The sequence below is a fragment of the Coturnix japonica genome, chromosome 5, assembly GCF_054131305.1.
Source record: "Coturnix japonica strain WE chromosome 5, WE-NBRP24, whole genome shotgun sequence".
NCBI classification, from domain to species: Eukaryota; Metazoa; Chordata; class Aves; order Galliformes; family Phasianidae; genus Coturnix; species Coturnix japonica.
In genome coordinates, this window is record NC_140667.1 from 2,776,012 (window position 1) to 2,803,527 (window position 27,516).

General features: G+C 46.8%; 2 protein-coding genes across 10 annotated transcripts in view; one reads left to right on the forward strand and one right to left on the reverse strand.

The window, feature by feature from the left end:
- The window catches only part of CCDC9B (coiled-coil domain containing 9B), a 33,265-nt gene extending 31,175 nt beyond the window's left edge, over positions 1-2,090 (reverse strand). For 4 of the 9 annotated variants that reach the window (XR_014946883.1, XR_014946881.1, XM_015863270.2 and 1 more), the window contains exon 1: positions 1,764-1,992. Coding sequence is in view for 3 of the 9 variants with exons in the window: in XM_015863270.2 (XP_015718756.1) it covers positions 1,764-1,784 (21 nt within the window). In the remaining 6 variants the exon portion in view is untranslated. Of the gene's footprint in view, positions 1-1,763 lie in introns of all 9 variants that reach the window. The other 5 variants (XR_014946884.1, XR_014946882.1, XM_015863272.3 and 2 more) reach the window with 4 other exon arrangements.
- Positions 2,091-13,388: 11,298 nt separating this feature from the next.
- DISP2 (dispatched RND transporter family member 2) lies at positions 13,389-27,129 on the forward strand. The gene is made up of 8 exons (XM_015863269.3): positions 13,389-13,540; positions 17,135-17,587; positions 18,745-18,774; positions 19,840-19,963; positions 20,870-20,985; positions 21,285-21,403; positions 21,723-21,820; positions 22,751-27,129. The coding sequence occupies exons 1-8, from the start codon at positions 13,461-13,463 to the stop codon at positions 26,168-26,170; spliced, it is 4,440 nt and encodes a 1,479-aa protein (XP_015718755.1). The 5' UTR covers positions 13,389-13,460; the 3' UTR covers positions 26,171-27,129.
- The last annotated feature ends 387 nt before the right edge of the window (positions 27,130-27,516 follow it).

The following is a 27,516-nucleotide window of genomic DNA, read 5'->3' on the forward strand; positions in this document are numbered from 1 at the left end:
CTGTTGTTCATGGCCAACACTCGTTTTCAAAGGAAGGGATCCAGCTACTGAATCACCACACATCCCAGCAATGCCAGGTATTCCTTTCAAGGGCTTGACATGAGAAAGAACAGAGCTAATGCCATTTCAGCTCTGATCAAGCAAGACTTGCTGCTTGAACTTGACCATCACTGCAAAGAATAGAGCCACAGAAAGGGGAAAGGCAGGAAAACCAGTTTGCACAAGTATACCTTCAATCACACCACCACGATGGTATTTTATCAGTGATGATATCACAGCCCTCATGAAGGCTGCTCTGCCAGGACACAGGAACACATTCGTGTTCAGGTGGAACAACAGCGACATTTAAACCACACATTCACCCACACATTCATCTGCTGGACAATGGTATTTTGTCGAGGTCTGAGAGAGAATGAAACGCACTTTCCTATTGCCATCTATCATTCAGGTACGTGACAGACAAGTAGATTGTGCATGTGGGTGGATACACTTTCATGGCCATTTTGCAAGCTTGATTAAAGCTGAATTCCTGTGTTTACCAGAACAGAAGCCATTCTGTGAGCTCTAAATTGGCAGGTTCGGTGTTTGCTGAATGCTGGGGTGTTGGCTGCTTGAGGGTGGGATCAAAGTAGTGCATGCCCTCAAACACACCCCTTTCATCCTCACATTTCTTTGAACAAGGGCTGACAGAGCTGCCTGCTCAGGAAGAATTTAACAATTCCAGTAGAGATTGTATTTGTGCTCTTCTCTTTTAACAAGCAAAAGATGGCTGGGGCTTATCCATTGTACAGTTCAGCCAAGTCAGCGTTAGCTCAGCAGCTGCTGTGAGCCAGCTGATAGTCAGGACATGCCCTCTTCTTTGCTTCTGGAACCAAGCTGTCCGCCCAGCCCCTGCTGAAGCTGGTGCTTGGGGTGACAAGTGGCTGCAGAATGAAGCTCTTCCGGGGAAGTGAGGTGCCCGTATGTTAGAGAAGGGAGAGTTATAAATGGCTTTGGCAGAATGGACGTGCAATGGCTTTGAATCAGAAAGCCCAGTGCCTCCAAGAGAGCCGGGCAGAGGGAAGGAGAGGCCTCTCTCTATCACAAATAAAATGGCACAAGATGAGAAATAGCAGGTGAGAACCTTGGTGCTTCCATTAAATGCCGACACCTCGGTCTGCCATGCCCCCACACCCTGGTGGCACACACACAGATTGCACAGCTCCCCAGGGATGCCTCACCCAAGGCTGGAGCTGCGTGCAGGATTTTCCTGCAAGCTCCTACAGCTGCCTGCTTCTGCAGCGAGAGACCTCGGAGGCAGCAAGAGTGGGAAAGAGAGAGACAGAAGGTGGGGGGAGGGAGGAGAAGAGAAGAGCAAGGACCTTAACAAACACTCTTCTGCATAAGCAAACGCATCTGCTCTTTTTAAGAAATATCCTCTGGCTTGACAGCTGCAACCCTTGTCGGGATAGGCAACATCCAGCGCTCCGTGGGTCTCTGTTATCTATACCCACCTCCCACCCACCCAGGAGGTACACTGTCCTGAAGCAGCCACCCTGGAGATCGCAACACAAACCCCGGCACCCCACATCCACCCCCTGGCACCCCCCCATGACACAGCAGTGTTTGTTTGCTCCCAGTGCCTGCTGGCAGGCGGGCGAGGAATGAAAATAACAAAGCCCCAACCAGCGAAAGGCCACCCCAAGTGCAAGTCGTTTCAGGGCCTTTTTGGGTACAGACCCCACTGCCCACACCCTCCTGGGAGCCACGAAGGCAGCACTCACCGCTCGGTGCATGTCAGACATCGGCAGCAGAGCCCGGCAGATTCCAGCACAGAGCTAAAAGAGGAGAGCCATCAGACGGCCTTTCTCAGCACTGGTTGCACAGCATACAAGATCATGTTTTGATTACAAAAGCCTCGTCTGGGCTCCCAGCCAAGAGCGCTGGCTGCCTAATATACCAAGCACAGACAGGGTTTTGAGTGCCTGTGTCCTCCTCTCCAATCTCACTCTCTTTTTAAAAGAAACACTCCCCCTTTTTCCCCCCTCCTGACTCCTTTTAACTTCCTGATGCCACGAGCCCTCATTGCAAGTGGGGAAAGCTTGGCAAACAGTGAAAAATGGATCAGGCAAACAGCTTGACTTCGCTTTGTGGCCATTCATGGGGTCGTGTTATTTGCTATGCATGGCCAGTTGCATGCCTGGCAGGGAATTGGGGTAATATCTGCAGTCCTGAATACCTTGTCGCTGCAAGTACATGCATGAATCTTTATGGGAAAATAAGTGCCAGATTTGCCCTTTTATTTTCAGTCTTCTCTGGGAATTATTTCTCTACTTTTAAAATGAGTCTTTCATTCAGGGAGGGAGAAGACATGGGGTGGACATGGTCAACCAGCACCATGATTGGCATAAAGCACGTAGTCAAGGGAGAGGGACCCTCAGAAAGTCCTCACCTGAAAGCTGCCAAAATGACCCTATGATTCTATGATTCTGTGACCCCAGAAGAGTCACAGAGAGTCTTTATGGAGGAATAAAAGGAAAAGAAATCTCAGAACACCTCCTGGCCGTGTGCTGTGTCCTTCCTCTATGCTGAATTGAGACTTTAACTTACAAGATCCACAAAGAGGTGAATGGGATTTGGAAGAACATAGGGGAATATTCTGTTGCTCAAGGATTACCACCCACCACAAACTCAGTAACAGTTCTGTTTCTGTATTGTAGCATGAAGAAATAACAGACCCACTGCTGGTACATAACCCCCATAACCCCTCTAACGCAATTAAGTAGGTCAGCCACTCACAAATCCAGAAATCTCAACCCCAAATCCAGCAAGTTCCAAGGGAGGCCCTCAAAAGACTCTGCATAACTTTGAATCTGGCTCCTCTTAGCTTTAAATACTGGATATCGGGACTACTAAAGGAGTAAAGGATGAGGAAGCATGGCTTAGCAAAAGTGCTCAGAGGGAAAGACTGACCCATATTAATTAGTAGCTACTGCAACGATGAAAGGCAATTTAAAGCGTTTCCCAGGCAGCGCCTCTGGATTCAGGCTTGAAGAAAGAAATGAAGACATTCCTGTGGGTAGAAACTTCAGAGAAAGACACAAGAGCATTGCTACAGCAAAAGGTTTGTAATGGCTATGTGCAGGTGTGGGGCCATGCAGAGCCTTTCCTTGCCCTTGGAGCCCACATGAGACAGATGGAGCTGGGAAGATGATGCTGCATTGGGTTTCCGAGTATGGGTCGTTGTGACAGCAGAGCAGTGGCCCTTTTATTGATGGGCCAGAGGGAAGGGGGTCATCTCTGGCAGATAGTGCTGGGCTGTCAGGGAGCAGAAACATCCCTGAGCAGTTTCCCCCAGGGCAGCGTCAGCTCCTCTGCTGTGCTCAGCAGAAACAGCTGACGTTTCTCAGCTGTCCCTCACTCAGTCTAAGTGACAAAATTGACAGGCATGTATTTCTGCATCATCATCTGAGACAGATAAGAGGATAAGGATTCTGTTGAAGCTGTGGACACAGAAACCTGGGGGCAAAAGGGACCAGTCAAAGGAACAAGGAATCTGCAGCTTCAGCAGTGGGGCAGAACAGGCTGGTTTGGGGACCTGTTGGTGCTCTTGGGACTCTCACTGGATGTACGAAGACAAATCCTATAAATATGCTGAGGTTTATGGGGTTTTATGCATGCACATATGTTTGTTTATACACAGTGTTAAGGCCAGAAGGAGCTGCAACTACACTAGAGCCATACTCAGCTTCAAAAACCCTGCTTTGTTCTTATATATGTGTCATTCCTGGAATCAGTGATGCCTTCCCATGGGATCCATACATACCACAGGGTAAGGGTGATCCTCCAGAACCACCACCCTGACCCTGGGGAGCACCAAAATGCACCAGGAAGGAGAGGAGCCAGAGATAGTCCCTAGTCTTCAGTTACAGTGGAGAGGGCTGTGATGGATATAGGACATTTCAGTGGCCTTACAGGACCTCAGGACACTCTGAAACCTGTTCACATGAGCACACCCACCTTGGTGGCTGAAGTACATAAATACTCTCTCAGGCAGTCAATGGCAGCTATTTCCCTGCACTTGATGGTGTACTTCAGAGAGTGAATGTATATTAAATCCATGTGTGACAATAAGGATGTTTGGAGGAAACAGGCTAATTACTCATGCAGAAATTTGTCCACCACCCCCAAGGTAATCCCTTTATTCTTCTAAAATCACCAGAAGGCCTTTAATATGCAGGATGACCTGCTTTCTGATCTGTTTTTATTGTAGGCTGGCTGATGTGGACTGGTTTGTTCCATCTCTAAAGCCACAGGGAGTACCCAGCATGGACACTCCAGATTGCCTCTATGATTTCCACTTTATGGAAAGGGGATGTATCAGCTTTTGCTAACTGTCAGAACCCTCTGAGAGAGAAGTCCCTGTGATGGACAGAAGTTTGCCTTCAGAAAACCATGAAAGTTGAAGGAATAAAGAGAAAGTGAGGGGCTTTCCCATGCTGACACGTCTCCCAAGTGCCCTGTGCCCAGCTTCACCTTGGCTCCCTTCCATTTTTTGCACGACCACTATTTAGTCAACAGATGGCACTCGGTAACTGCTGGGAGAAGCTGGGAGCCAGCTGCCAAAAAGCCCACTGTAGAAGGAGTTTAATCTGCCTTCTCTGGGATGCTGCTTGTATATAATGTATTGGGACAGCAGATAAGCCTCATCTCTCAATTTCAGAAACACTGCAGTGTGCTGCCACATGCACCAGGGAACCCTCAGATCATGCTGCCCAAGGCTCCTGAGAGGAATCAGCAATACCTTTCCAGTCCTGTTGGATGCAGGAACATACAGATTATCAAAGAAGAGGTTGCTGACAGCCTGGAGGCACCTTCTGTACCAACCACAGAGCAAATTTCCTTGCAATAAGCGATCTCCCCATTTGCTTCTCTTGCTCACTCACTCCTTGTTCTGGCCCTTTGACCAGCTGCAACTGCAGGATAAAAAGGAGTTAGGCTGTTCCTCAAGCCAGCCAGATGAAAGATCAGCATATTCCCTAGACTGGGAGGAGGTATAAGCCAGCAATTTTAAATGGGTTTTAGTTGGAGAGACTCATGGGGATCTAAGGACTGCTGAGGCATTCATTTTGAAATGCATCAATATCTAGAGAAATTGAAAACTACCAAAGATGGTTAAAGGATATAAAAGCAATTGCTTTCATACAGTGATACCAGTCATAACAGAGGAACCACTCAGAATGTGCAGAGCAGCTCTGTTCCAACTGAAAGACAATTTCTTCCCCTCTTTTCCCCCTCCCTGCACACCATCCCAGCTTGCAGGCTGCTGCTGCTGTACACCCCGTGGGTAAGTTTTGAGCCTACCAGTGTTTAATGCCACCATGAATCATTTCTTCTCTCACAACATTTCTGCCACTCCTGGAAAACTTGTAATTTTGCTGTAAAGTCCCTGAAGTAATTGTGAGCAAAATAAGAAAAGGGTCTGGTCTCTTCCCACTTCCAGACATGCAGAGCAGGACCAAATGCAGGTTTGCTGACCCCATTTGCATCCCCAGCCTTCAGATGTAGGACACAAGAGGATGCCAAGATGTGACAAGTGGCTGGGGCAGCCAGTCAAACAGGTTCTTTTCATCTCTTATGGAACTGCAGGACTTGTGGAAAGCAGGGAGAACTGCAGACAGCAACCAGCTCTCCCCGGGTGCAGGCTGTCATCAGCAGGGCCAAGGGTGTTTCTTCTTTTCAGCACATTGTTTCAGCCCAGAGCTAGGAGGACATGGGAAATTCAATGGCCTATAACTTGCAGTGTGCAAAGTGCAAATGAGAAAGCCAGAAGCCAACTGGTTCATAATATGGTCACATGTGCCTTGTGAACTTTACAGGGTCCAACTTATTTGACACAGAGCTGCTTTGGGGCAACACCAGAAGCAACATGACTCACATCCAGACTAATGCAGGAGGAAAGAAGTAGCAAACTCCATGGCTGTTTTCCAGGTATCTCATCCCAACCAAACTGAATTAAAACCTAACAATCCAACTCACTTTGCTTTGCCAGCAGAACTCAAAATCAAACTCTAGAGACCAAGCTAGGCTCCAGGGTTTAAACTGGACCGAAGATTCAACATGGTTTCCACTGACATCACACCATGCTGATGCTCTATGGGTTCAGTTTGGGCTCAGCAGAGAGATGGACTTGCAGAAGAAGGTGAGGAGCAGAAATGATTTGAGAAGGGAGGAGATGAAAAGAGGAGACAAGGTGACAAGTATTAAAGAACCAGTTCAACAGTACTCTCCTTGGGTGAAGAGAAAGGGCTGAAGTACACTAAGACCCCTGGACCATCAGGTGAAGGTAACAGGAGCCAAATTCAAAGTGACAAAAGCTTTCTTTCACATCCACAGAACATCCTGCCAAGAGACACATGGAGGCAAAGGATTTACCCAGGTCCAAAAGGAGACAACACAAATATTTCCTCTCCAAAATGTCAATGGGCAGTTCCCAATCACTGGCACTGTTGCCATAGGGACAGAACAGTTCCTGCTGGGTCCTATATATCCTGTGGGTATGAGACAGGCACAGGCAGGGATCAGCAGTTTGCAGCCAATCCTGCTAGCTTGAGTCTTCTCCCAGCATCGAGGACTGTGCAGAAGCCAGAATAGCTGGAACCCTGTGAGATCCAGCAATAAAGCTAGTATTTGTGGTTTGAGTAGCATTACAGTTGTTATTGTGAAATCAAATGGGCAAATTCGTACCTGAATACAGAATGCATTAAACTGACAAGATTGAGGATTTGTTAGAGAGTAGGTCTTCTGTCTGTCATTATATCTGGTCCTATTCTTATCTGAAGCTTTGATCACCTTCACAGCAGTCCAGAAACCTGCCAGAGCCATCAAACTGGTTTTAGGGAAACCATCCCAGTTGTGCTAGCTTCCCTTTGCCCCAGCAGGCTGTGCAGGAGCCAGCACAGCCCTCACTGACCCAGAGCCAGGCAGAAGTTTACCCCTAACTACCTGAGAAATTGCAAATGTTAATCCTACATAAAAAGTAAGAGTCATCCTAAATTAAAGTTCAAACCCAGTAATGAGAGGAAGGGAGGTAGCGCTGGCAGAGATGAATGACACACACCATCATCAAGCTGGGGTGTTGGATGGTTGGGATGATGTACAAAGTTAGGATTACATGTGAACGCAGCATAAGAGCTTTAAAAGCATGAGAAAAAAGCTAGATTTATTGCTTGATCCCTCTGTGTTGGGGTAACTGGTAGGTCAGCAGCTGTAGGATAATACGAGTGCCCTGGGAGAGCCAAGGAGATGCCACCACTAATGGGTTGAGCATGTTGTGGTCTACAAACATCAGCTCTGGGAGAAAAAGGCTTTTCCTACAGACTCACAGCATGAAGTCACTCATCAGTGGAATTTAAACGCATCCTTGGCAAGACTAGAATATTCATATTTTGCAGTCATTGCAACAAAGCTTAGATGAATCAAGAGAAAGAATGACATAATAGGGTTGTAAATTTAAAAGCTATTCCCATATTAAAACTTTCTAGCTGATAACCACTGATCTGATTTGCTGATTCATCTGATTTTCTCTTCCATGGTATGGACAGAGTCCTACAGGCTGAGACTTTCCTTTGCCCATAAACCTGTTAGAACTGTATTAACAAACTCAGATGAAGAAGAGGAGAGCAGGAAGCCCTTAAATAAGCTTTGCCACAATAAAAAGAGCAGCATGGTCTTCTCCTTACATGGCTGGAGCAGGAGGGCAGACAGTTAAATGCTCTCTGGAGCTCTCAAGACAAACTTTCCTTATTGAACAATTAGATTAGAAAGGCTGAGAGTCTCCTGGCAACTGATACCTTGGCTGTGTTTGCTGAGCAGAGATAACACGTGTCGTGTCAGCCACAAAACCACAGGAACCAGCAGCACTCGTTACATCCTGCGCTAGCAAAGCAGGGGAGCTCCGAGCAGAAGGAACCTCCAGGCCAGGAGGGAGATGCCAGAGATGTGCATGCTGGGGAGCAGCATTCCGTGGGATTTAGAGGCAGCTCTGTGGAAATATTTTGAAGGTAAAGCAGAAGGCGTAAGCCTCCAAGGGCACATTTCACAGTTACCACAGGACAGTATTTTATAAGATTCTTTTCCCCTCTCAGTGCCTCTCAGTGTGCCTCTTTACTATTAGCCTGTACTTCCGGAATGAAGATGTAATGTCTGAGGCTCACTGAACTGTGATCAATCCATTTTAAGGAACAATTTACCTGCAATAGGCCGTGAACAAATACGGTATGAGAAAAGGAAGTTGTGCAGAGATTCAACAGATGTAGCAGAAAATGTGTGACCTGTTTCTTTCTCTGTCAGGATGGATGGTACAGGGTGATTGTCAACCATGTCCTCCTTCCTCCTACATCTTCCTAACAATAGAGGAGCACCTCTCCCTCGAGAGTTTATGTATCCTGGCTGTCCTGGGGTTACTTCAAAAACTCTGTAGGCTCCTCATGTTCTCCCTCATGGTCTTTATCAGGTCTGTATCTAGCTTGCTGCTTTTCTCTTGGAGCTGAAAGAATCAAAGACTGTGTTAACAATGTGGGTCACATATCGTGCACAGCATCCTCTCACACTCAGCAGGCAGTGTATGTGCTATGAATCCTGAATGACAGAACCCAGGCAAAATTCCCATTTCTAGGATGTGCATAGGATGTAGAGAGGGTGACTAACACCATGCCAGGGCTTTCCCCGAGACTCAGCCCTGCAGGTGAACCTGAAGGCAAAAGGTCAGTGCACTATGACAAACAGCCACACACCATTATGGTTAAATATAGCTGTGTCCATTTATTGCCCGAAAAGCCATACTTTTATAGCAGGCAAACGAGGGCATTCAAAAATCACACACACTAATTGGAGGAAAGCTACTGCAATAACAACCCTAAACCCCCCCTTCAAAGCCACAAGCCATTCTTTTCCTAGAGGTGTCCTTGGTTCTCATGCTGTTTACCCTGCTCCGTAGCTGCTGCTCTGTGAAGTCCTTATCTTGATCCATGGCTGCTGCTCTGTAAAATTCTTCAACACAGCCCTTTTCAGATAAGTGGCAACACGTCTTCATTTATTCTTAGGGCTTTGAAAGGAAGGATCTTCCTCCATTCACTGCATCCTTAATGCCAAATCTTTTCCCCTTCTTTTCCTGCTTTTTTAAGCACAAAGAAACCTGAAAGCAATCAGCAATACTCCAGAGATATGGGTATCTTGGTGCTAGGCTCTAATATGCTGTGAAACATTTGGGCTCAGCCTCTTTTGCAGAACCAGGCTTGAAATGTGGGTCTCACATGTGAACTGCAGGAGCCTGGGAAGGGGATGGCTGGTTTTGAAGTGTTGGATTTTGTACACAAATTCAGCCACGTCCTGTTAGGGCCATTCTGTGAAGGGTGTCTGCGAGATCCTCAGTTCTGCTAAAAGTCAGTTGTGATTTTCAAACCTTTCTGAAGCTAAAGAAGACACAGCAGACACAGTTAGACAAGATAGCAGTTGATATATACCCTGGCATCTTCTCTGACCTTCCTCAAGCTGAGAACTTGTCCCATACTTTCATGAGGACCATATTTACCTGCAAAAAATGAAGTCTTGCATATCTCAAGATGCTCTGAGGGAACTGGCTCGCTCTCAGTCACACTGGGAAACAGTGCGAACATATGGGCTGCTTCAGAGCAAACATGGCTGTGGTCCCAGCACAAGGCACTGCAGAAAATGGTACAATATTTCTACAGGGAGATTTTCCCTGCCAAGACAATGGTGAAATAGTTCTCTGTGGGTGTTCTGCCCCTTACTGCTGTATGCCTGTGATGGGCAGAAATAATAGCAGGTCCTGTGAGCCTGATTCCTTAGTCCCCTTGAAATCCCATGCTGTGTGCTGATGCATTGGTTGCAGAGGATGCTTCCTATCAGTGCAGACAACTTCACCTGACACATGTAAATGGAGTCACACAGGGGAATGTGACAGGCTCCACTGAGTGTGAATGTGTGCAGAGATATGTGTCCTTTTGAGTGGCATTGCTTGTGCTGTGCAACTGGTGCAGGAAATCAGATCAGTATACAGGAGACAAACCGTGCACCCAGACCTTTCTCTTTCAGCCTCAGAGATTATGTTTTTGGCCTAAGCGTCAGTCTACAAGTAAGCAGCTCTTTGGATACATCAGGTCATGGCATTCAGCCTGTAACTAAAGCAGCTTTCTATACTAAATTAAACCTTCCTGAAGTTGCTTGCATTAAGGGGGTAGATAAATTCACCTGTAAAATAAGCTCTGTCCAGTGAAGGTGAATGGGGCTCAATCTGCTAACACAGCACCAGCCCCCACAGAGACTTGTGCTCCAGCTAAGGAAGCAATTTAATGGGCTGAGGCAACAAGAGGTTTATGAAGCAGAAAAGCTCAGGACTACTGCTGTGTACTCACAGAAACCTTCCAGCATAGGAAGGGACTGGCATGCAGTCCCTTGCAAAAATACCCTTGCTATTTTATTGCTACAGTGAGCACGGGCAGACCTGAGTTCCAATGCAGCTGGCTGCAGATCTGCAAGACAGTGCACACTGCTTGCAAATTGGCAGCCTACTGCCAAGTGAAGCAGCGAGTGCAGCTGCAGAGAAGCTGTAGGCTGAGCTGTCATCTCCAGCCTTGATGTGACCATGGTGACTCCAAGAGCTCAGCTGTTCATAAAACACACAATGTGAGTGATTTTGCTGTAAAAAGCACAATCCTTGTCATTGCAGTGGGGTCACCATTGCAAACAGTTAGGTCTGAATGTGGTTTTTTGGAGAGCTAGAGTAGCACTGCCTGCACTGAGAGGCAGGGATGCATCCCCATCCAAAGGTATGGATCTGGACCAGCCTGTATCCACTGTGCTGATCAGGTAAAGGTCTAAGAAAAGCCAGTCTCCTCCATGAATGTAAATGGCGTGGTGTGAACAGAGCTGCATTTGCAGCAGGCTGTTTGCATCAGCTGCCAATAGGACTGCAGGACTTGCTGTTTCTTCCTCTGTGCTGGCAAGACACATAGAGCAGAGCAAGGAAGCAGCAGAATGTGGGTGTCTGGCCAGAAAGGCACAGGCTTGTTCTGAAGCATTGCTGCATAACATGGCTGTGCCGGATGATGAAATGCCTCAGCTGTGTGCAAACTTGTGCTGCTTGTTGTGGATCACTGCAGCCAGGGAATAAAGGCCCTTAGGTTTTACCCTAACTGGAGGTGCAGGTAATATTTCCAGCTCACTTTTTTTTTCTTCCCCTGGTGCTCAAAGGGTGCACCAAGCCAAAGAAATGGAGCTCAAACCCCCACACAGAAGGTTTCCTGCTCTTGGATGCTCTTCGTGAAACGTGGAGTACTTGATGGACCCCCTAGGTTTCTCAGGGTCAGTAGCTGAAAATTGCTGTCGTGGATGACAAAGTGGTTTTGCAGCATAGCAGCTCTGTAAACCTACCTCAGCCACCTCTTGCATCACCCTCAGTGCATCCTTATCCCATTCACTTGTATATTTTCCTTCTCCCTTGATCTCTGCTCACCAAGTTTCTCCTTTTCCACACACATTTCCATTAACGCCTGTCTGCTTTTTTTAAATAGTCCTGAACCTACATCTCCTTCTTTTTTTCTTCTATTTTTTTTTTCTATTTTTTCTCTTAGTTTCTATAGCATTTTCAGCAACTTCTCTCTGTGCCCCTCTCACCACTGGGGACCAGCTGGACCCAGGTGATGCTGGTAGGTCTTGGATGTGAATTATCACGGCGAAGATCCAGCTCCAACATGTGACTAAATCATTGCAATGCTCTGTCTCTGTCTGGGTGAAAACAGCCCTGAGAAAGAGGTGAGCAGCCCCACTGACACCTTGCACAGTGCTTAGCCTCTACATGGGAGCACGAGCCCTTCTGTAGTCCTCGTTTAAGGGCAATTTTAAAAAAATCCAGGCACTGAATATTTCACAGGCCACAGAGGGATACTGCCAAGCTGTGGGAGTGGGGAAGTGTTATCAGCCTCGCTTCACAGACAGGGAGTTCACACATTGCACTGAGCCAAACTAGAAGCTGTATGTGTGACTGTCTGTCAGAAGCAGTGGGATGTTTGCAATTCAGCCTATTCCCATCGTCCTTTCAGCTCCCATAGCTTTATTATTATCATTGCTGCTGTAAGTATTATTATTTAGCGTCAGAAAGAAAGAAAAGGAAACAGCAACCATATCCTTGCCATCCCATTAATCCCAGCCAATCCTTTCAGCAGATACCAGGTTTTAGTCTTTCCTGCTGAGCAACATAATACAAGCTACTCTCTGGCTGCTCGACATATCTGATCTACCAGACATTTCTGTGGCTAAGGCTCAGCAAAGCAGCCTGCTCCCCTCACTGCGGGCAGCACCCCAGTGAGTTTCAACTCACTAGGACACTTGAAGCCGGGCTATTGGAAGTCCCTCCTGCTGGGTTTGAAGAGGTGATAGCCTACAGTTGGACAGAGTATAGTAGCATTAGAGAAAGCTTTTTGTTCTTTAAACTGACTTGGGCATTTAAATCATTAAGGCAGGAAGGGCTTATTTCAAAACAGCTAGAGGATTAGTGGGAATTACAGGATCCTCTCTGGTTTAATACTCCCTTTTTTCTTTGGCTTTTTTGTATCATGTGAAGCAAGAAGGATGCCACCCTCATAAGAAAGAAGGTCACTGCCCCCGTAAGGGTCATAGACAGAGCCATGAGAAAGGAGAAGGTCACAGCCATGCCCATGGCCACATGTAGGGTTAAGAGAAGGGAGAATGTCTCTGCCACTCCCCTGGCCATCTACACAGCCAAGAGAAAGGCTCAGGCTGTTCCCAGCACAAGTAAAATCAGACGTTCACATGGGGCTATAGTACTGATTACCAGTGTTAGCAGATCTGACCTCCTGGTGTTCTTCTAGAGTTCAATTCAGTTGTTTCAAAGCTACCATCTATTTAAACAAACCTAATTCTGCTAAAATCTGTATCATGAACTTCTGCACTTCAACATGCTGCCCTGTGCATGTGATATGAAGTCTAAGAGTGTCATTGGGAGCTTTCCTACCCTGGGCCAAATCAGCACAACTGTTCATGGAACAAGGGACGAGCAACTCTAAGAATGCACTGTTTGAACATATAGCCTGCTCTACCGCATGTCTTTCATTGAGGGTGCACAGTGAGTTTGGGGCTGGGTGAGGTTCTTTGCTTCATCTCAGAGAGAACCCCACATTCTCGGGTTGCCCAGAGTTCTCACCTGTACCTTCCTGACAGCCTCCCCCCGACTACGGGGGTCTAACGCACACCACCTAGCATCCACTCGAACCACCCCCCGCCCTCAGCCTCCACCGGCAGCGCCCCGTGGTCATTGGCCGGTCGCTCCGGGCCCGCCTCCGCGGTCGCGCAAGCGCCGCGCGGAGCTGCCGCCGCCGCCTCGCCGGGAGCGTTCAGCACCGCGAGCTGCGGACAGCGCCCCGCCGCCTCCGCCGCCGGCCATGGAGGCCGGGCCGGCCTCGCCGCGCCGGGAGCAGCGGCCCGAGGGGACGCGTCGTGGCCGCGGCTCCGCCTCGCCCAGGTAGGAGCACGGAGAGCGGGGACGGTGGTGAGCGCTAAACTGCTTGGGGGGGGTGACTGGGCGAGGCTCGGTTATCCCGAGGCTTGGCACTGCCGTCCAGCGCCATCGAGGGGCATGTGCCTTTCGTTCTAAGCCCCTCGTTTCGGCGTTTAAAAGAGCGGTGCTGCCCGGCTGGCACTCTCGTGGTTCGTGCCCCACTGTGCTGCTGTCGAACTTGGCCTCCCTGGGGGGTTTTTATCGTTGAATAAGGTGAGCAACCGCACCTGCAAGTGGTGAGGTATTGTTAGAGGTGCTCGGCCTGTTTTGGATAGAGTCCTCTTTTCACCTGGCTTTGGACAAGAACTGGTTTCAATTCAAAGGGTTTTTTTTCCCTCTCCTTCTGCCCCCTGTGCCATATGTTCCCTTAGCTGGTGCCTCAATCCAGGCTGGAAGCCACCATCATTGCAGTTTTCTAGAAATGCCAACAAGCCCACGATCCTGGGCACTGAGCCACCCCCATGTTTTTGACCACGCTGCCATTTGTTAGACTGAACGCAACACATCTGAGCTCTTCAGATTCTCTGGATCAAGGCACATCCTGAGGTCAACAACACACAAATTCATTCTGAAAACCCAAAGAGTTGCACTGACATGGGGTCTTCACGGCAGGCCATCCCCACCTGTCTGGGGGGGGTTGCATCCCCTTAGCTCTGCATGTCTCAGCCTTAAATCTCAGGCACTGGGTGGGGTCTGAGCTTTGCTTGCCTGTCTAATCCTTGCTCGTTTGAACAGATAGTTCTCTGCCTCCTGAGCAAGCACGTAAATAAATGCTTCTTTATGCAAGGCTGTTCATGTAGCCACAAAAGGGGATGGCTGAGCCCTTAGTGTCTGCTTGCAGCCCATCACAAACACCTGTACCCACAGCACTGCTGGCTGCCTGCGGTGAGGGTAAGGCTGCTCAGGCGAGTCAATGGGAAGAATAATAAAACAAAACTTTTCTTGGCAGACTATGTGGGAAGGAGAGCTTTTCAGTCTCATTAATTTTTCATGAAGATTTAGCATACTCAGGAGTCTCGTTAAAAAAAAAAGATTGTAAGGCTCCTTAAGGAAATGTGATTGAAATAGTAAAACAAGGAGTAACTACACAGAAATGTTCCAGTGTATGAGAATGTGACCCTGCCAAAGGAGGAGATGAATTGCTTGACAGGTGCCCATCCCTCCCTGCCAGCTGGGCAGTGAACCTGCATAATAGGTGAGAGTGAAATGCAATAAGCCCTCCTATAATCTCCAGGTACGTGCACTCGTCACCTTAAAAGCACAAGCAAACATAAGAAATAACAGCGGTGTTATCTTGACTGTTTTCCTGTGGCAAGAGACCACTTCTGCCCACACTATCCCAAAGATGTCAAACATTTGACACAGCCCTGAATGGGAATGAACATTCGAAAGGAAAGCAAACATGGAGCAGCCTACATCTCTGGTGCAGATCTCAGCAGATCAAATGTGAAGCCTGCCAGCACCCTGGTTAATTGAGGGAGTAGCAACTGAAGACTCAAAACCTTCAGACCTGCCACCAGTAATTATCCAAACCCATCATTATGTGCGAGCTCTGGGTTTCCCTGGAGATTTTGGATAACCAAGGTCACATTGTCACAGAGCTGGAGATGAGCAGAAGGCAACTTGGATCTGGAGTGTGACTGACAGGGCTGTAATTGTTCAGGAGATAACGAAGAAGAGTCACGAGTGAATGGTTTGAATTAGGTAAAGTTATTCTAAAACATGAAGCTGCTGAGCAGCCAGGGGAAGGAGCTGAGACCACATGAGGGGAAAGAATAGAACATGACAGTATTTCACAGCCAAGATGATAATCAAGGGGAGTGGGCTTGCCTGTTAACTCTTAGCATTGAAAGCCTTTTCCTCCTGTCCGGTGTTACAGATGAGGCAGGCAAACATGGCAGTGCAGTCCAATTTTACAGGCGTGGAAATGCCAGAAGCATAAATGGTCGGTGCAGTAGACTCTGTGAATTATTCTGCATTTTAGGAAAATAACTTATTTAAGGTGTATCTAAATTAGGGAAAATGATACGCTGAAGGTAGAGGGAAAATAAGAGACATCAAAAGGGGAGTGAGAAGAGGTCCAGACATTGCAAAAGTATAACGCTACCACAGTCCCAGCTTTGTGATGATTCAGTGCCTCAGCTCTGCTAATGCAAAACTATGAGCCTCCAAATGAAATTAACTTGCACTCCAACCACTGGAAACCTGGGAGATGGGAGAGGAGTTACACTTTAATCTCAAGAGTGGAAGTGAGATACTGACAAATAAACCTCATTCCCACAGACAGGGAGGATGTGGTGGTTACTATGTCCCTGGCTACTTGGTTCTGCAATTACTGTAAATGAGCAATAATTAATTAAATATGCCATTTCATTCGTTGCCTACCACAGACCACAGGCTTTCCCCTCTCTGCCTTTGTTGCACCTGCTCTGCGTAGCTTAAATGTAGATCCCCCCAGTGCAGGTGACTTTGATGAGGCTGCACTGAGCCCCAGATTCCATCTCATGAACGCATCGCTGACATCTGATTGTGCAGCACATTTGTAAACATCGCCAACAATTTGTAGCCTTCTTTGTAAGCTGCCTTCAGAGCTATAACCCAATGTGATTTTAGTGAAACGAGCCCATTCTGTATATCATGAAATATGGTTTCCCAGTGTTGATAAGCACAATTGATGTTGGAAAGCACACAGCATGAGCTGCCAAGGCCAATATGATCTTCTTCTCTCTGGAAAAAATAGCAATTTTCAAGCAGTACTAAGCTAACAGAAATCTTCAAATCTCTTTTGTCATCGATACTGCTATTTAACTGCTGGTGCAATTCCAGAGACTTGTAATTGCTGAAATTCCGTCTTTTTCCATGTCTGTCTGAAAGAGAAATGAGCTGAACTCTGCAAAGTTTTGCAAATATCCCCTTCTCAGTCATATTTAGTCTTCAGTTTTTCTCCACATCTCATCAGGTGCCTCAGGCTAAAGCCCATCTCATGCTTGTCTCAATCCAGTACTCATAATTCACCGACAACTCAAGACACTTTGTGATTCTAGCTGGCCCAAATCATCCATCATACTTAAAGCTCAATGCCAGACACTACAGCAAGCATATAACTCAGCTGTAGACACTATGGCACGTTCAATGATCAACCACCACAGGCTGTAGGTGTTTCGATATCATTCTTGCTTCCTGAACTCCAAATTGCACAGTGCTTCTGAAGCTCCCTGACACTGAGATGGTAATTTCAAAGGCATTTGTGGGTCAGTGTGACCTCATCCTATGGTGTGTGAAGGGTTTTCTTCAGACTGACTCAGATCTCTGTAATTACTCTGTGCTCCTGCATTAGGACCCTGCCTTTATCACCAGTGTGTTTTGTCCTTTTTGCACTGAAATGTCTTGGAAGAAATAACAAGGAGTAAGGAGGCCCATCTAATTAAATGCCATGAACATTTAATTAACTCTGCCTATACACTGCAGCCATACCTGGTTTCTAAAACCATAGCCATTACAGGAGCTGAAAACTGTTCTAAACCAGAAAAGTTTGACCACCCCTTTATTTCCTCACAGAGCAAAAAGAAATGCAGGACCTTGCCAGACCTGTCTCGCCATGCCAGAGATTGCCAACACTGAGCCCAGCTACAGTGGCACTTCCTGGGAAAGAATCTGCCCAGTCCATCACTGCCCCATTCCTGCATCTCCCAGGCTGGGGGGAGACCACCTGCCCTCCTCCAGCCACACACTGGGGCCAATCTCCACTCAGTCCAATGGTCAGGTACCGTCGAGCTCCCATGACTTGCAACAGCATCACCTGTATTACTCCTGCAACCAGCAGGAGCCCCAAGGCAGCTACGGCCTGCCCCTGCTCCCTGGGCACGGTGAGAGGTCCACGTTGTGTTCCCACCTTTCCAGCAGCGATCCCGTGCCAGCTTCTCATCATGAGGCTTTGGAAACCCCCTGGAAACGGTGGTCTCCTGGGCAGCGACTCTCTCGGCCGGTGCAGCACCACATTGTAACAGTCAGGTAAGAGGCATGGGGAGCGCAGCTCAGCAGCTTTCAGGAGGCATCTCCTGAGCTTTGGGACAGGATCAGAATCACAGAAGGCTCTGAGTGATTTTGCTCGCCAGTTCAAAGCAGCAGATGCCCCCCGAAATATAGAGGGATAGAATTTTCTCTCTCCACCCATTAGGAATATACAGAGCTGCCATTCCTGCACCTGGGAGAATCAGGATTTCCTTCTCAAGGTGACCTGTGGAATAGAGTCAAGGTCACTCTGCATCATCCAGCTCTGCACCATCCTCCCCATTCTCCATTTACAATGCAAGATAGTCAGCTGGCTAATCCTTTATCTTGGAAGAGTTTCTGAGTGATAAGAACATGGTTAATTTCTTCTACTCCCGGTGAAGCTGCTGCCTGTGATGGAGGGGAGGGAAATACAGGGAGAAATACAAAGTTGGGGAATACAACTTGGTCTTCCAGGCTGCTTTGCAACAAGCAGTAAGCAGCAAGCAAAGTCCAGTGGTATAGGAATCCTTGCTTTTTTACAGCAATGCAGGGTTAGGCACATTAGTCCTTTATCATCTCAATTTCTAACCACTAACAGAGGATTTAATTTGTCTGTGTTTGCATTTGTATCAGTATTGAATTAACAGAATCATCAGCTGCTTTCTCTGTAACAGGTTCCTCTAGACTGGACAAATGTCATCTTTGAAATGGCTTGGGAAAGAAATGAGATTGACTTGCTGGAAAATCCTTGCTGAGTTGAACAGGAAATAAACACTATAGGCATTGTAAGCCCCAATCATAACATTTCATAGAGTTATGCTGTTGCCAAGAGGTAATTTAAAAATTCAGCAGGAAAGCTCTTGAAACAGATAGATTTTAGTGGAGAAGTGTTACAGTGTGATTCCTATGGGATTATGTTGTTTATGTCCTTTACATTCTTTGTGTTTTCTGGAGGGGCAACACAGAGGAGTTACTAAGAGTTTTCCCATCAGGTTTGTTTAAAATGCCAATGAGACGGAAAGACCCTGTTATTCATTAGACAAATCCATGTAGTGCCAACCAACTCCCACAGCAATGGCTCAGCTTCTGAAAGGGTTAACTTGCCCATTAGGAGCCCAGGATGGTGTTTAGCAGGAAAATAATAAATGTATGTCTTTTTTCTTTTCTGTCTGCAGACACGACAAAGCTTTCAGGATGCCCAAAAGGTATGCTCCATATCAAACCCTTGCTGTTCTTCTACCCTGTTATCATGGCTTTCCTACTCTGCTATTAGGAAATGCAGGGCATCAGTATTAGTGACCTCCCCAGCAGGCCCAGTTTCAGAGGCAAGGCTGCTGCTCCCTGCTCCATGCTTCTCATCCACCTGGAAAAACCTCTATTTGCACTAGTGCAGCCTGCACTACTGAATAGCAACGCTGCCTTGATAGCCATCCTCAAAGCAGGTGCCTGGCTCTAGTCCATACGACAGCTTTATATTTATGATTGCACTGATTGGATTAATCCAGCTTGGCCCACCAGATGGGGAATCAGAAGGGCAGCAGGAGCAATAGCAGCAGTCCTGATTTTCTCACAAGCTACGTTAGAAGAGATCTTTGTTGCAAGACTATGCACAGTGATTCACGAGGCTTAAACTGAAAAACAACCTGCCCGCTCCATGACTGCTGCTGCCAGTGGCTGAACATCAGATCAGTGGTTTTCATCCTTCTTTAACTTTGCAGGTATTTCCCAGCAGTAAGGCAGGCCTCCATACAGTGAGTGAATTTAGAACAATGATAATGACTTGCTTGAGATAGTTATCTTCAGGAGATCTTTCAGAATAGCTGAACATCTCAGGGTCCACAGGCAGAAAATCTGCAGGCCAAATAACAACACAGCTACCGGCTTCAATTGTACAATTGTTAAAAAGAAAGCAAGGGAGAAAGAAGCTCCTTCTAAATGCAGCCTTTTAAGTATTTAAAGCTTCCTTTTGCCTCAGGATGGGATAGTCTTGGTTTTATTATTTCTGACTGAAAAAGTAGGAAAATGTAGAGAGGCAAAGTATGGCTACCTGAGTTAATTAGAGTTGCCTTCAAACATCTGGTTGGAGGTCTAATACATTCATTAATATCTGCACTAGAGCCTCTAAGCTTTTCAATAAACAAATGCTCAAACCCAAATTCCCTAATTCTTTTCCTTCCTTTTATTAGCATTATGTTGGCTCAACGGCAGCTTTCAAGCTAATAACAGAAGGGCTCTAACAGCTGCATTTTTTCTCCTCCTGTTGATTCTAGTTACTCTCAGATGATCGCAGAGTGGCCCGTTGCTGTGCTGGTGCTGTGTTCAGTGACGGTTGTGGTTTGCACTTTAGCTGGGCTGCTTGTTGGAAATCTGCCGGATTTCTCAGAACCCCTGATGGTAAGCCCCTACAGGCAACGTGTCAGCGTGAACAGAAGGAAAATCGACAGGGTGACTAATAATGTGTTCTTTTTGCCATACAAAACAAGCTTATGCTTCCTTCCTTCTCTGCAGATAGAGGCAGCAAGGCAGGACAGGAGGACACTAAGGCCACTAGAAATAAATGGCAATATTTAGCAGTGATCTGCTGTGATCTTTTCCCCTCTCATCTTCACAGCGTGCAACCAAAGCAAGATTCCTTCTGCATGGACATAATGTTTCAGAGTAATGCTCAGTGCTTGCTGTTTCTTTGATACCACGGTCACAAAAACAGAAATAGTGACATCACTCATTAGCAGAAGACTTGCCTTCCTTGCTATTTCACTGCTGCACTGCTTAATAGCTCTTACTGGTGAAGCAATTCTGTTAGTACTCAGTGTTAAGTCCCCTTCCTGAGGCCCAGCATGCTGCTCTGTAGGATGTCCTCAGCAGCTTCTAAACACTCCAGCTCCCTCCTGAGGACTGTTTGCTCCAGCCTACAAAGATGCATCTCCAGACCTCCCTCCTTACACAGAGTGCATCTCTCAGGACTGGGGCACAGCAAACTTTGGGTCGCACTTGGCAGCTGTGGAAGAGCTGAGCTTCACTCTTGAGCTGGGTTAGGGAGCACACCCTGTGCCAACAACAACCGCCAGCCTGTCTCTGCAGTGCTGAGGACTCACACTATAGCCATCCTTGCCCAAAAAAGAAAGGAGAAATATACTTCTTTTCCCTCTCACCTCTTGGATGCAGTATTACCAGGGAAAAATCATTGCGTATATCTCTCCAAGTTAGCTCATATAGTTTCTGTGTCTAGGAGAAGCATTAAGGAATGCTAAGCTATGCTAAAATGCAAGCTAATGAGAAAACCCTTCTGCTTGGCTGCAGGGTTTTGAGCCACGAGATACCGACATTGGCAGAAAGCTCATTGTGTGGAGAAATGTAGAGAGCCATACAGGCTACAAGAAGACCTTTTCACTTTCTCCATATGCTGAGAAGAAAAGGTATTTGCATTTGGTGTGTGGGCTTTGGGGAAAATGTTGGGTATAAAGGTACCGATTCACTGTTCCAAGATACCTATACAAATTGCAGTCTATGTCCTGTGCTAAAAAGCAACCAAGCACTGGAGGATTTAAAGTCTTAAAAGCCTTGAGATGGGCCTGGACCTCCCCCTCTGGAAACCACGATTCAGGCTCTAAACTCTCCAGGTGTTCACTTCACTGTTTACCGGAGACTCTCTAGTCAACATCACTCATTGCCAGCTGATCTCTCTACTTACACAAATGATATCATCTCTTTCTAGCTACGATGACATCGGCATTAGCAGAGGACAGAAGGCTGTTCAGGGAGGACAAGAAGCGAGGACACGGAGAATGGTGGAACAAATCTATGGAGTAGATGGTTTCTTCTGCGGTCCCCCAGGTGAGTGGTGTGGTGATGGAGTAGTGTGCACTGTGCACCCAGAATTCAACAGTGGACAGAACTGTCAGAGTGTTTTAGGACACTGGAAAACATTCTAGAAGTGCTCAGAGGAAACAGTGCACACAACACCAGTCCCCTTTCTTCTTTTCTTCTTGAAATACATATGACAGTGAAAAACAGTCTTACAGACTGCAAGATGAATTTATTTATTTCAATGCCCAGAGGGTTTACTCCAACCAGCCTGGTTAACTCATCTTCGTTACCTCAGACTCTGTTGTTGGGGTTTTTTTCTGTTCTTTTTAATTTTCTTTTCTTTCAGAGAAAGGCTATTCCCAGCTGGTATTTATGTCTACAACTGCTGGGAGCTTATGGAACTTGCAAGCTATTCAGTCCATGTGTCAAATTGAACAAGACAAGGTTAGTAATGTCACAAAGAACATACATACATACATGTACTCTCTTTTTTGACTGTCATTATCTTGAATATCTAGCAGAAAAAAACAACATAAGCTACAGAGCAGTTTTCAGCCTAGAGAACTCCAGAGCATTTTACCTAGCTAGCAACATAAGAATGATTTCACCGATCTCTGAAGTCCAGCTGCCATTTAACAAGAATACGCAGTCACTAGGCCAAAAACCTTGTGCAGAGGCCAAAGCCATCCATCAGAAGCTGTTGAGAATGTTGAGCAGCAGAACCCAATTACCAAAATGGAGCTATGGTCCTGGAGACTGCCACAGTGAGTTTTTTAAGAGGGACGTTTAATGGGATTAGTTGTGTTTGCCATAGGATCTTGAACAACTCTAGGTGATAAGACTCCAGAAAACCTCCACTGCAAGTGCCTGACATCCTGCTGGCAGGAGGCTGTGTGTTCACACTACACCATGCCAGGTATGCAGCTATGGGAGCTGTAGCCAAACTAGCTTTAAAACCATGCCACAGTACACAGAGGGCACAGGCTCCCAGACCCATCCACATCACTGCATGCTGCACACTCAGCAGTGCTTGTCATGTTGTCAACCACACCTGAGCTGCAGTGGTGTGCCTGCAGCTGCCAGCACAGTAATGCCTGCAATGGAGAAGCACACAGAGCAAGAAGTCCCAAGGCACAACAGGTAAGACATCAAGACTGTGTGCCCTGGAGGACTGCACATAGTGTCCTTGGCTACCAGTGATTCTACTCACAAATCTAGTAATAATAATACGAGTAAAATAAAAATAGAAGTAAATAGAAAATAAAATCAGTAGAAAGTGTATGGTTTGTACAGCTGGAGGGCAGGGTTACTGTGAGGAGCAAGACGAAGCGTGCACAGTGGACCTCCCATGATGTTCCCTTGGCTGTTTTTCAGATACGGTCACACGTACATTTTAGAGACCTCTGCCAACGTACCGAAGCCAACGAATGCTGCCCAAGTTGGTCCCTGGGGAACTACATTGCTGTCCTGTACAACAGGTCTTCTTGTCTGGAAATAACTCAAGGAGACATTTCCCACACCCTGGCCCTCCTTCGTGCCTGCGCTCCAGACTACCACAAAGGTATCCTCACTCCATCTTGCATTGGTCCCGAATCCACCAGACAGAAACACTCTCAATGTGCCAAAGTCCCAGAAAAATGTACCCGCTTCAATGCTATTTACCAGCTTCTTCACTTCTTGGTCGACAGAGACTTTCTTAGTCCCCAGACAATAGAGTACCAAGTGCCATCCCTCAAGTACAGCCTGCTCTTTTTGCCTACGAGGAAAGGTGCGTCTATGATGGGGATCTACTTAGACAATCTGGAATCCTGGGATCTATTTGATAACTATACATCTATCACTGGAATGGACTTGGGCCTTAAACAGAAACTATTCCAGCACTATCTTTTACTGGATACTAAGTATCCAGTTCTGGCAATATTAGCTATTTTTCTAAGCGTTTCTTTTTATTTACGCTCGGTCTTTATTACCTTGATGGTCCTGCTCACTGTCGTCAGCTCTTTGATGATCTCCTACTTCTTGTACAAGGTGGCCTTCAGATTCACCTACTTCCCTTTTGTAAACCTGACAGCTGTTATCATTCTCAGCAGCATCTGTGCCAACCACGCCTTTGTCTTCTTTGACCTCTGGAACCTGAGCAAGAGCCAGAACCCTTCTGCTGGGCTTTCACAGCGGGTGAGTCAAACCATGCACCATTTTGCGTATCTCATGCTGGCGTCCTGCTTCACAACGGGTGCTGCCTTCTATGCCAGCTACATCAGCAATATAATAGCCATCCGCTGCTTTGCTGTTTACATGGGCACCTCCGTCCTGGTGAATCTCGTATTCATGATGACTTGGCTTCCTTCTTCGGCTGTGCTGTACGAGCGCTACATTGCAACAAGCTGTGTTTACAAGCCGGAAGACTACTGGAAAAACTCCGGCCACAAGAGAGTCGCTCTCTCCCTCCACTATGTTCTCAGGGGTCTCCAGAAGACGTTGTGTGAAACCTCCAAGTTGTTATTTGAAAAGCTTCTGCCTTGTGGGGTCATCAAGTTTCGGTACATCTGGATCTGCTGGTTTGCCGCCCTAGCGATCGGAGGTGCCTACATTTCCTGTTCCAACCCAAAGCTCAAACTCCCGACTCTCGAGTCATCGTCTGTTCAGGTGTTCAGACTAAGCCACCCCTTTGAGAGGTACGACTCTGAGTACTGCCACCAGTTCATGTTTGAGAGGATAGAGCACGGAGAAGGGCAGCGTATGCCTGTCACTATCATCTGGGGTATCCTGCCTGTGGACAACGGGGACCATTTCGATCCAAAAAGTAATGGCACCCTGGTGGCAGATGCCACCTTCACAATCCAAAGTCCTGATGCCCAGAAATGGCTCTTTGAATTCTGTCAAAAGGTGAAGAACCAAACTTTCTATTACCATGATCCAGAGCAGAAATCTACTGTGTGTTTCATGGAGGAGTTTGTCAGGTGGATGGATAGTCGCCAGTGCTCCCAGAGAGACAACAGCTTCAGCCTGTGCTGTAACCAGTTCTCTTTCCCTTATGGAAGCGAAGTCTTCCTGCACTGCATCAAAATGATGCTCCTGGAACAAGGCAGGGAAGGGGCAGAAACATACGATCTGGGCCTCAGATTTGATGGAGAGGGAAATCTTGCTGCCTTAGTACTGCAGTTTCAAACTGTTTATCATTATAGCTTCAATTACAGCAAAGCCAAACACTTCTATGAAGAAATCAACCTCTGGGTAACAGAAGAAATGAAAACTGCCCCTGTGGGACTTCAAAACGGGTGGTTTACCAGTAAACTAGAGCTGTACAACCTCCAGCACAGTCTCAGCACAGAAACAATGGTGGTCATGGGGCTCTCTATTGCCATTTCTTTTGTGGTGCTGCTGCTCACTACCTGGAATGTTCTCCTTAGCGTTTTCTCTGTGACCGCCATCGCAGGCACCGTCCTGGTAACTGTTGGCCTTTTGGTCCTCTTGGAGTGGCAGCTCAATGCGGTGGAGTCTCTCTTCATTTCAGCTGCAGTAGGTCTTTCCGTTGACTTTACTGTCAACTACTGCATCTCCTACCACCTGTGCCCCCATTCGGACCGCCTGAGCCGAGTGGCCTTTTCCCTGAAGCAGATGAGCTGTGCCACCGCAATGGCAGCATCTGCCTTGTTCTCTGCGGGAGTCATTATGTTGCCCGCTACAGTCCTGGCCTACAGAAAGTTGGGGATATTTATAATGATGATCAAGTGTATCAGCTGTGGGTTTGCCAGCTTCTTCTTCCAGTCACTGTGTTGCTTCTTTGGCCCGGAGAAGAACTGCGGGCAGATCCTTTGGCCTTGTGCCCACACCATGAAAGATTATTCCAATGACTCTGAGCCAAATGGAACCTATGCCTGTGGGGGAAACGAGAAGCAAAACCGATTGCGGAAGGTCCAGGAGTCCAACACTGCAAATGAACAATACGAGCTCCAGCCTTTGTCCAGAAAACTCAGCGACAGTTTTGACAACAGCACATCCACAAGCAAGCTGTCCAACAGGCCATCAGTGCTCTCTGAAGACATGCAAGCCGAAGATAACAGGTGCCCAAGAATAGGAACCCATCCTCCCCTCGAAAGAGAGAGACAGAATCTGCAAGAGAACCTTGGAGATGACCAGGCTGTCCTGTGCCGGTGTCCTGCCTTGCAAACTTCCTCTCCTTACAAGCACAGCAGCTCAGGAGCAGAAATTCATAGGGAGAGATTATTCAGAGATTGTCAGTGTCAAAAATACAGGCCAAAAGCTTGGGATAGTTCTGGGCTGGACTATATTCAGCCAGCTGGTGTGAATGAAGAAGGGCAGCTCGATAAATCACAGTGCTCCACTGACACTGCCCAGCAGCAGTCGGATTATACCTCAGACAACAGCCATCCTCCTGCTGCTGACATCTACAAAATTCACAGATGCCTTTGTTCTCTTGGCAGCTCTTTTGACATGCTCAACATCTCCAGTGAGACATCGATCAGTGATTTTGAGCAAGGCCTAAAGCTCGCTGAATCAGCCAGTTCTTGTCCTGATGTCTTAGAGCTCTCTGATTCGTACAGTCAAACAGAGAGAGGCTACTTGAATGGGAAGAGAGATACTCTGCGTCTGGACCTGAGGGAGACTGTCTTTGATATCTCTCCAGCAGCATCGCAGCAAAACAGCTCTTCATGGAAAAATCGATTTGGATTAGGGAGCGAAGGGCCCGTTGTGCTACCAAACAGCCAACCAGACATGCCTGATGTTTGGATCAAGCGATCTAGCGCACAAAGTTCTGGTTACAACAGTTGAAATCTTGCAGGAAAACAAAACTGTACTGCTAGGGGAAGGGGAAGTCAACATCTCCTCGGAACTGTAAATATCATTTTTTTTCTCCCACCTCTCCGTAGGCTGAAACTATCTTGTGGTATTTCAGCTGTGCTTTCACAGAGCCAGCAAATCTGATATTGCGAGAAGAGGTGAGATCAGTCGTGGTGGAGCATAAACCCTTTGACCTTCCAGTGTCCTGTGCCATATTCACAGCCGTACTGCAGAATGTACCGAGTAAACCTGTTTTGTCGTTTCCTAAATGGTGATAAGGTTTTTTTCTCTTGCCAAGCTCACATAGGAGGGAAATAATGAGAAGAATCTCCCCAGATATTTAGAGACAGAGAGTTCATGTCAAAAACAAAACAAAAAAAAACAAAAAAAAAGCCAAAAACCAAACCCACAGCCATGGAAAATGGAAAAAAAAAATAAAAATAGATTTCCAGTGGAGAGTGTAGTGTTTAAAAAAATAAAAATTAAAAACAAAAACCAAGTCTTTCATTTTCTATGGAATAGATGAATTCAGGTACATAGATCTCTACTAAACACTTCAGATATTATTTTAAGACTCAAACCATGAGGTTTCAGGTAGTTCGGTCTCTTAATGACCATGGAGGAGGCTGTAGAATCGATCCCCAAGCTGTTTTTGGGGGCAGTTTTAGCTTGTTTTCTCAGCATAATTACTGGTACTGCCAAAGATCTTCAGTGAGAGATCTCTTCAAGAAGTGCCCTCATCCCTTTGGATGCATTCCGTCCCCGCTGCCCTTTTCCACACAAGGCTACAAACACATAACTCTTATGAATTTACATATGATTTTATGTATATTTTTTTGTTCTCTGCCAGAAACAGGCAGACAAACATTTCTTCCCCTTTGTCAAAACAAACCAACATAATTCCCCCTACAAGCTGATGTAAAATAAATGCTTACGACAAATTTTTGCTATATCCGCGTGATGCTTCATTTTTTGCCAAATATACTGCGGTTAAAGGCGGTAATAAGGCACTTAATGCCATTTCATGTCAGTAGAGGGAAAATCGTTCTGACAGAACGGGCCCCCAGCAGACTTCCCAGCTCTGTGGGAGAGGGGCTACCCCACGTAACCAAGGAATATAAAGCTAATATAAGCTTGTTGAGACGGTTGCAACACGACACGGCGAGAACATTGAAGGGAGGTAGAAGGCTTTCCTATTATCCTAAGGGGAGCTGCAAGGGTTAATGGCCGACTACACCCACCCCTGATAACAACCCCATCCCTGAAGTAAAGCTCCAGGTACGCACTGCGCATGCGCGAACCCGCCCAACCGTTGGGCGCCGGCCGCGATTCAAATC

Excerpts from the sequence above, each read along its gene's own strand:
- DISP2 (XM_015863269.3), top strand. The coding sequence starts at position 13,461 with ATGGAGGCCGGGCCGGCCTCGCCGCGCCGGGAGCAGCGGCCCGAGGGG. Across the intron at positions 18,775-19,839 it reads GCTTTCAGGATGCCCAAAAG|TTACTCTCAGATGATCGCAG; the intron begins GTATGCTCCATA and ends TGTTGATTCTAG. Across the intron at positions 21,404-21,722 it reads TTTCTTCTGCGGTCCCCCAG|AGAAAGGCTATTCCCAGCTG; the intron begins GTGAGTGGTGTG and ends CTTTTCTTTCAG.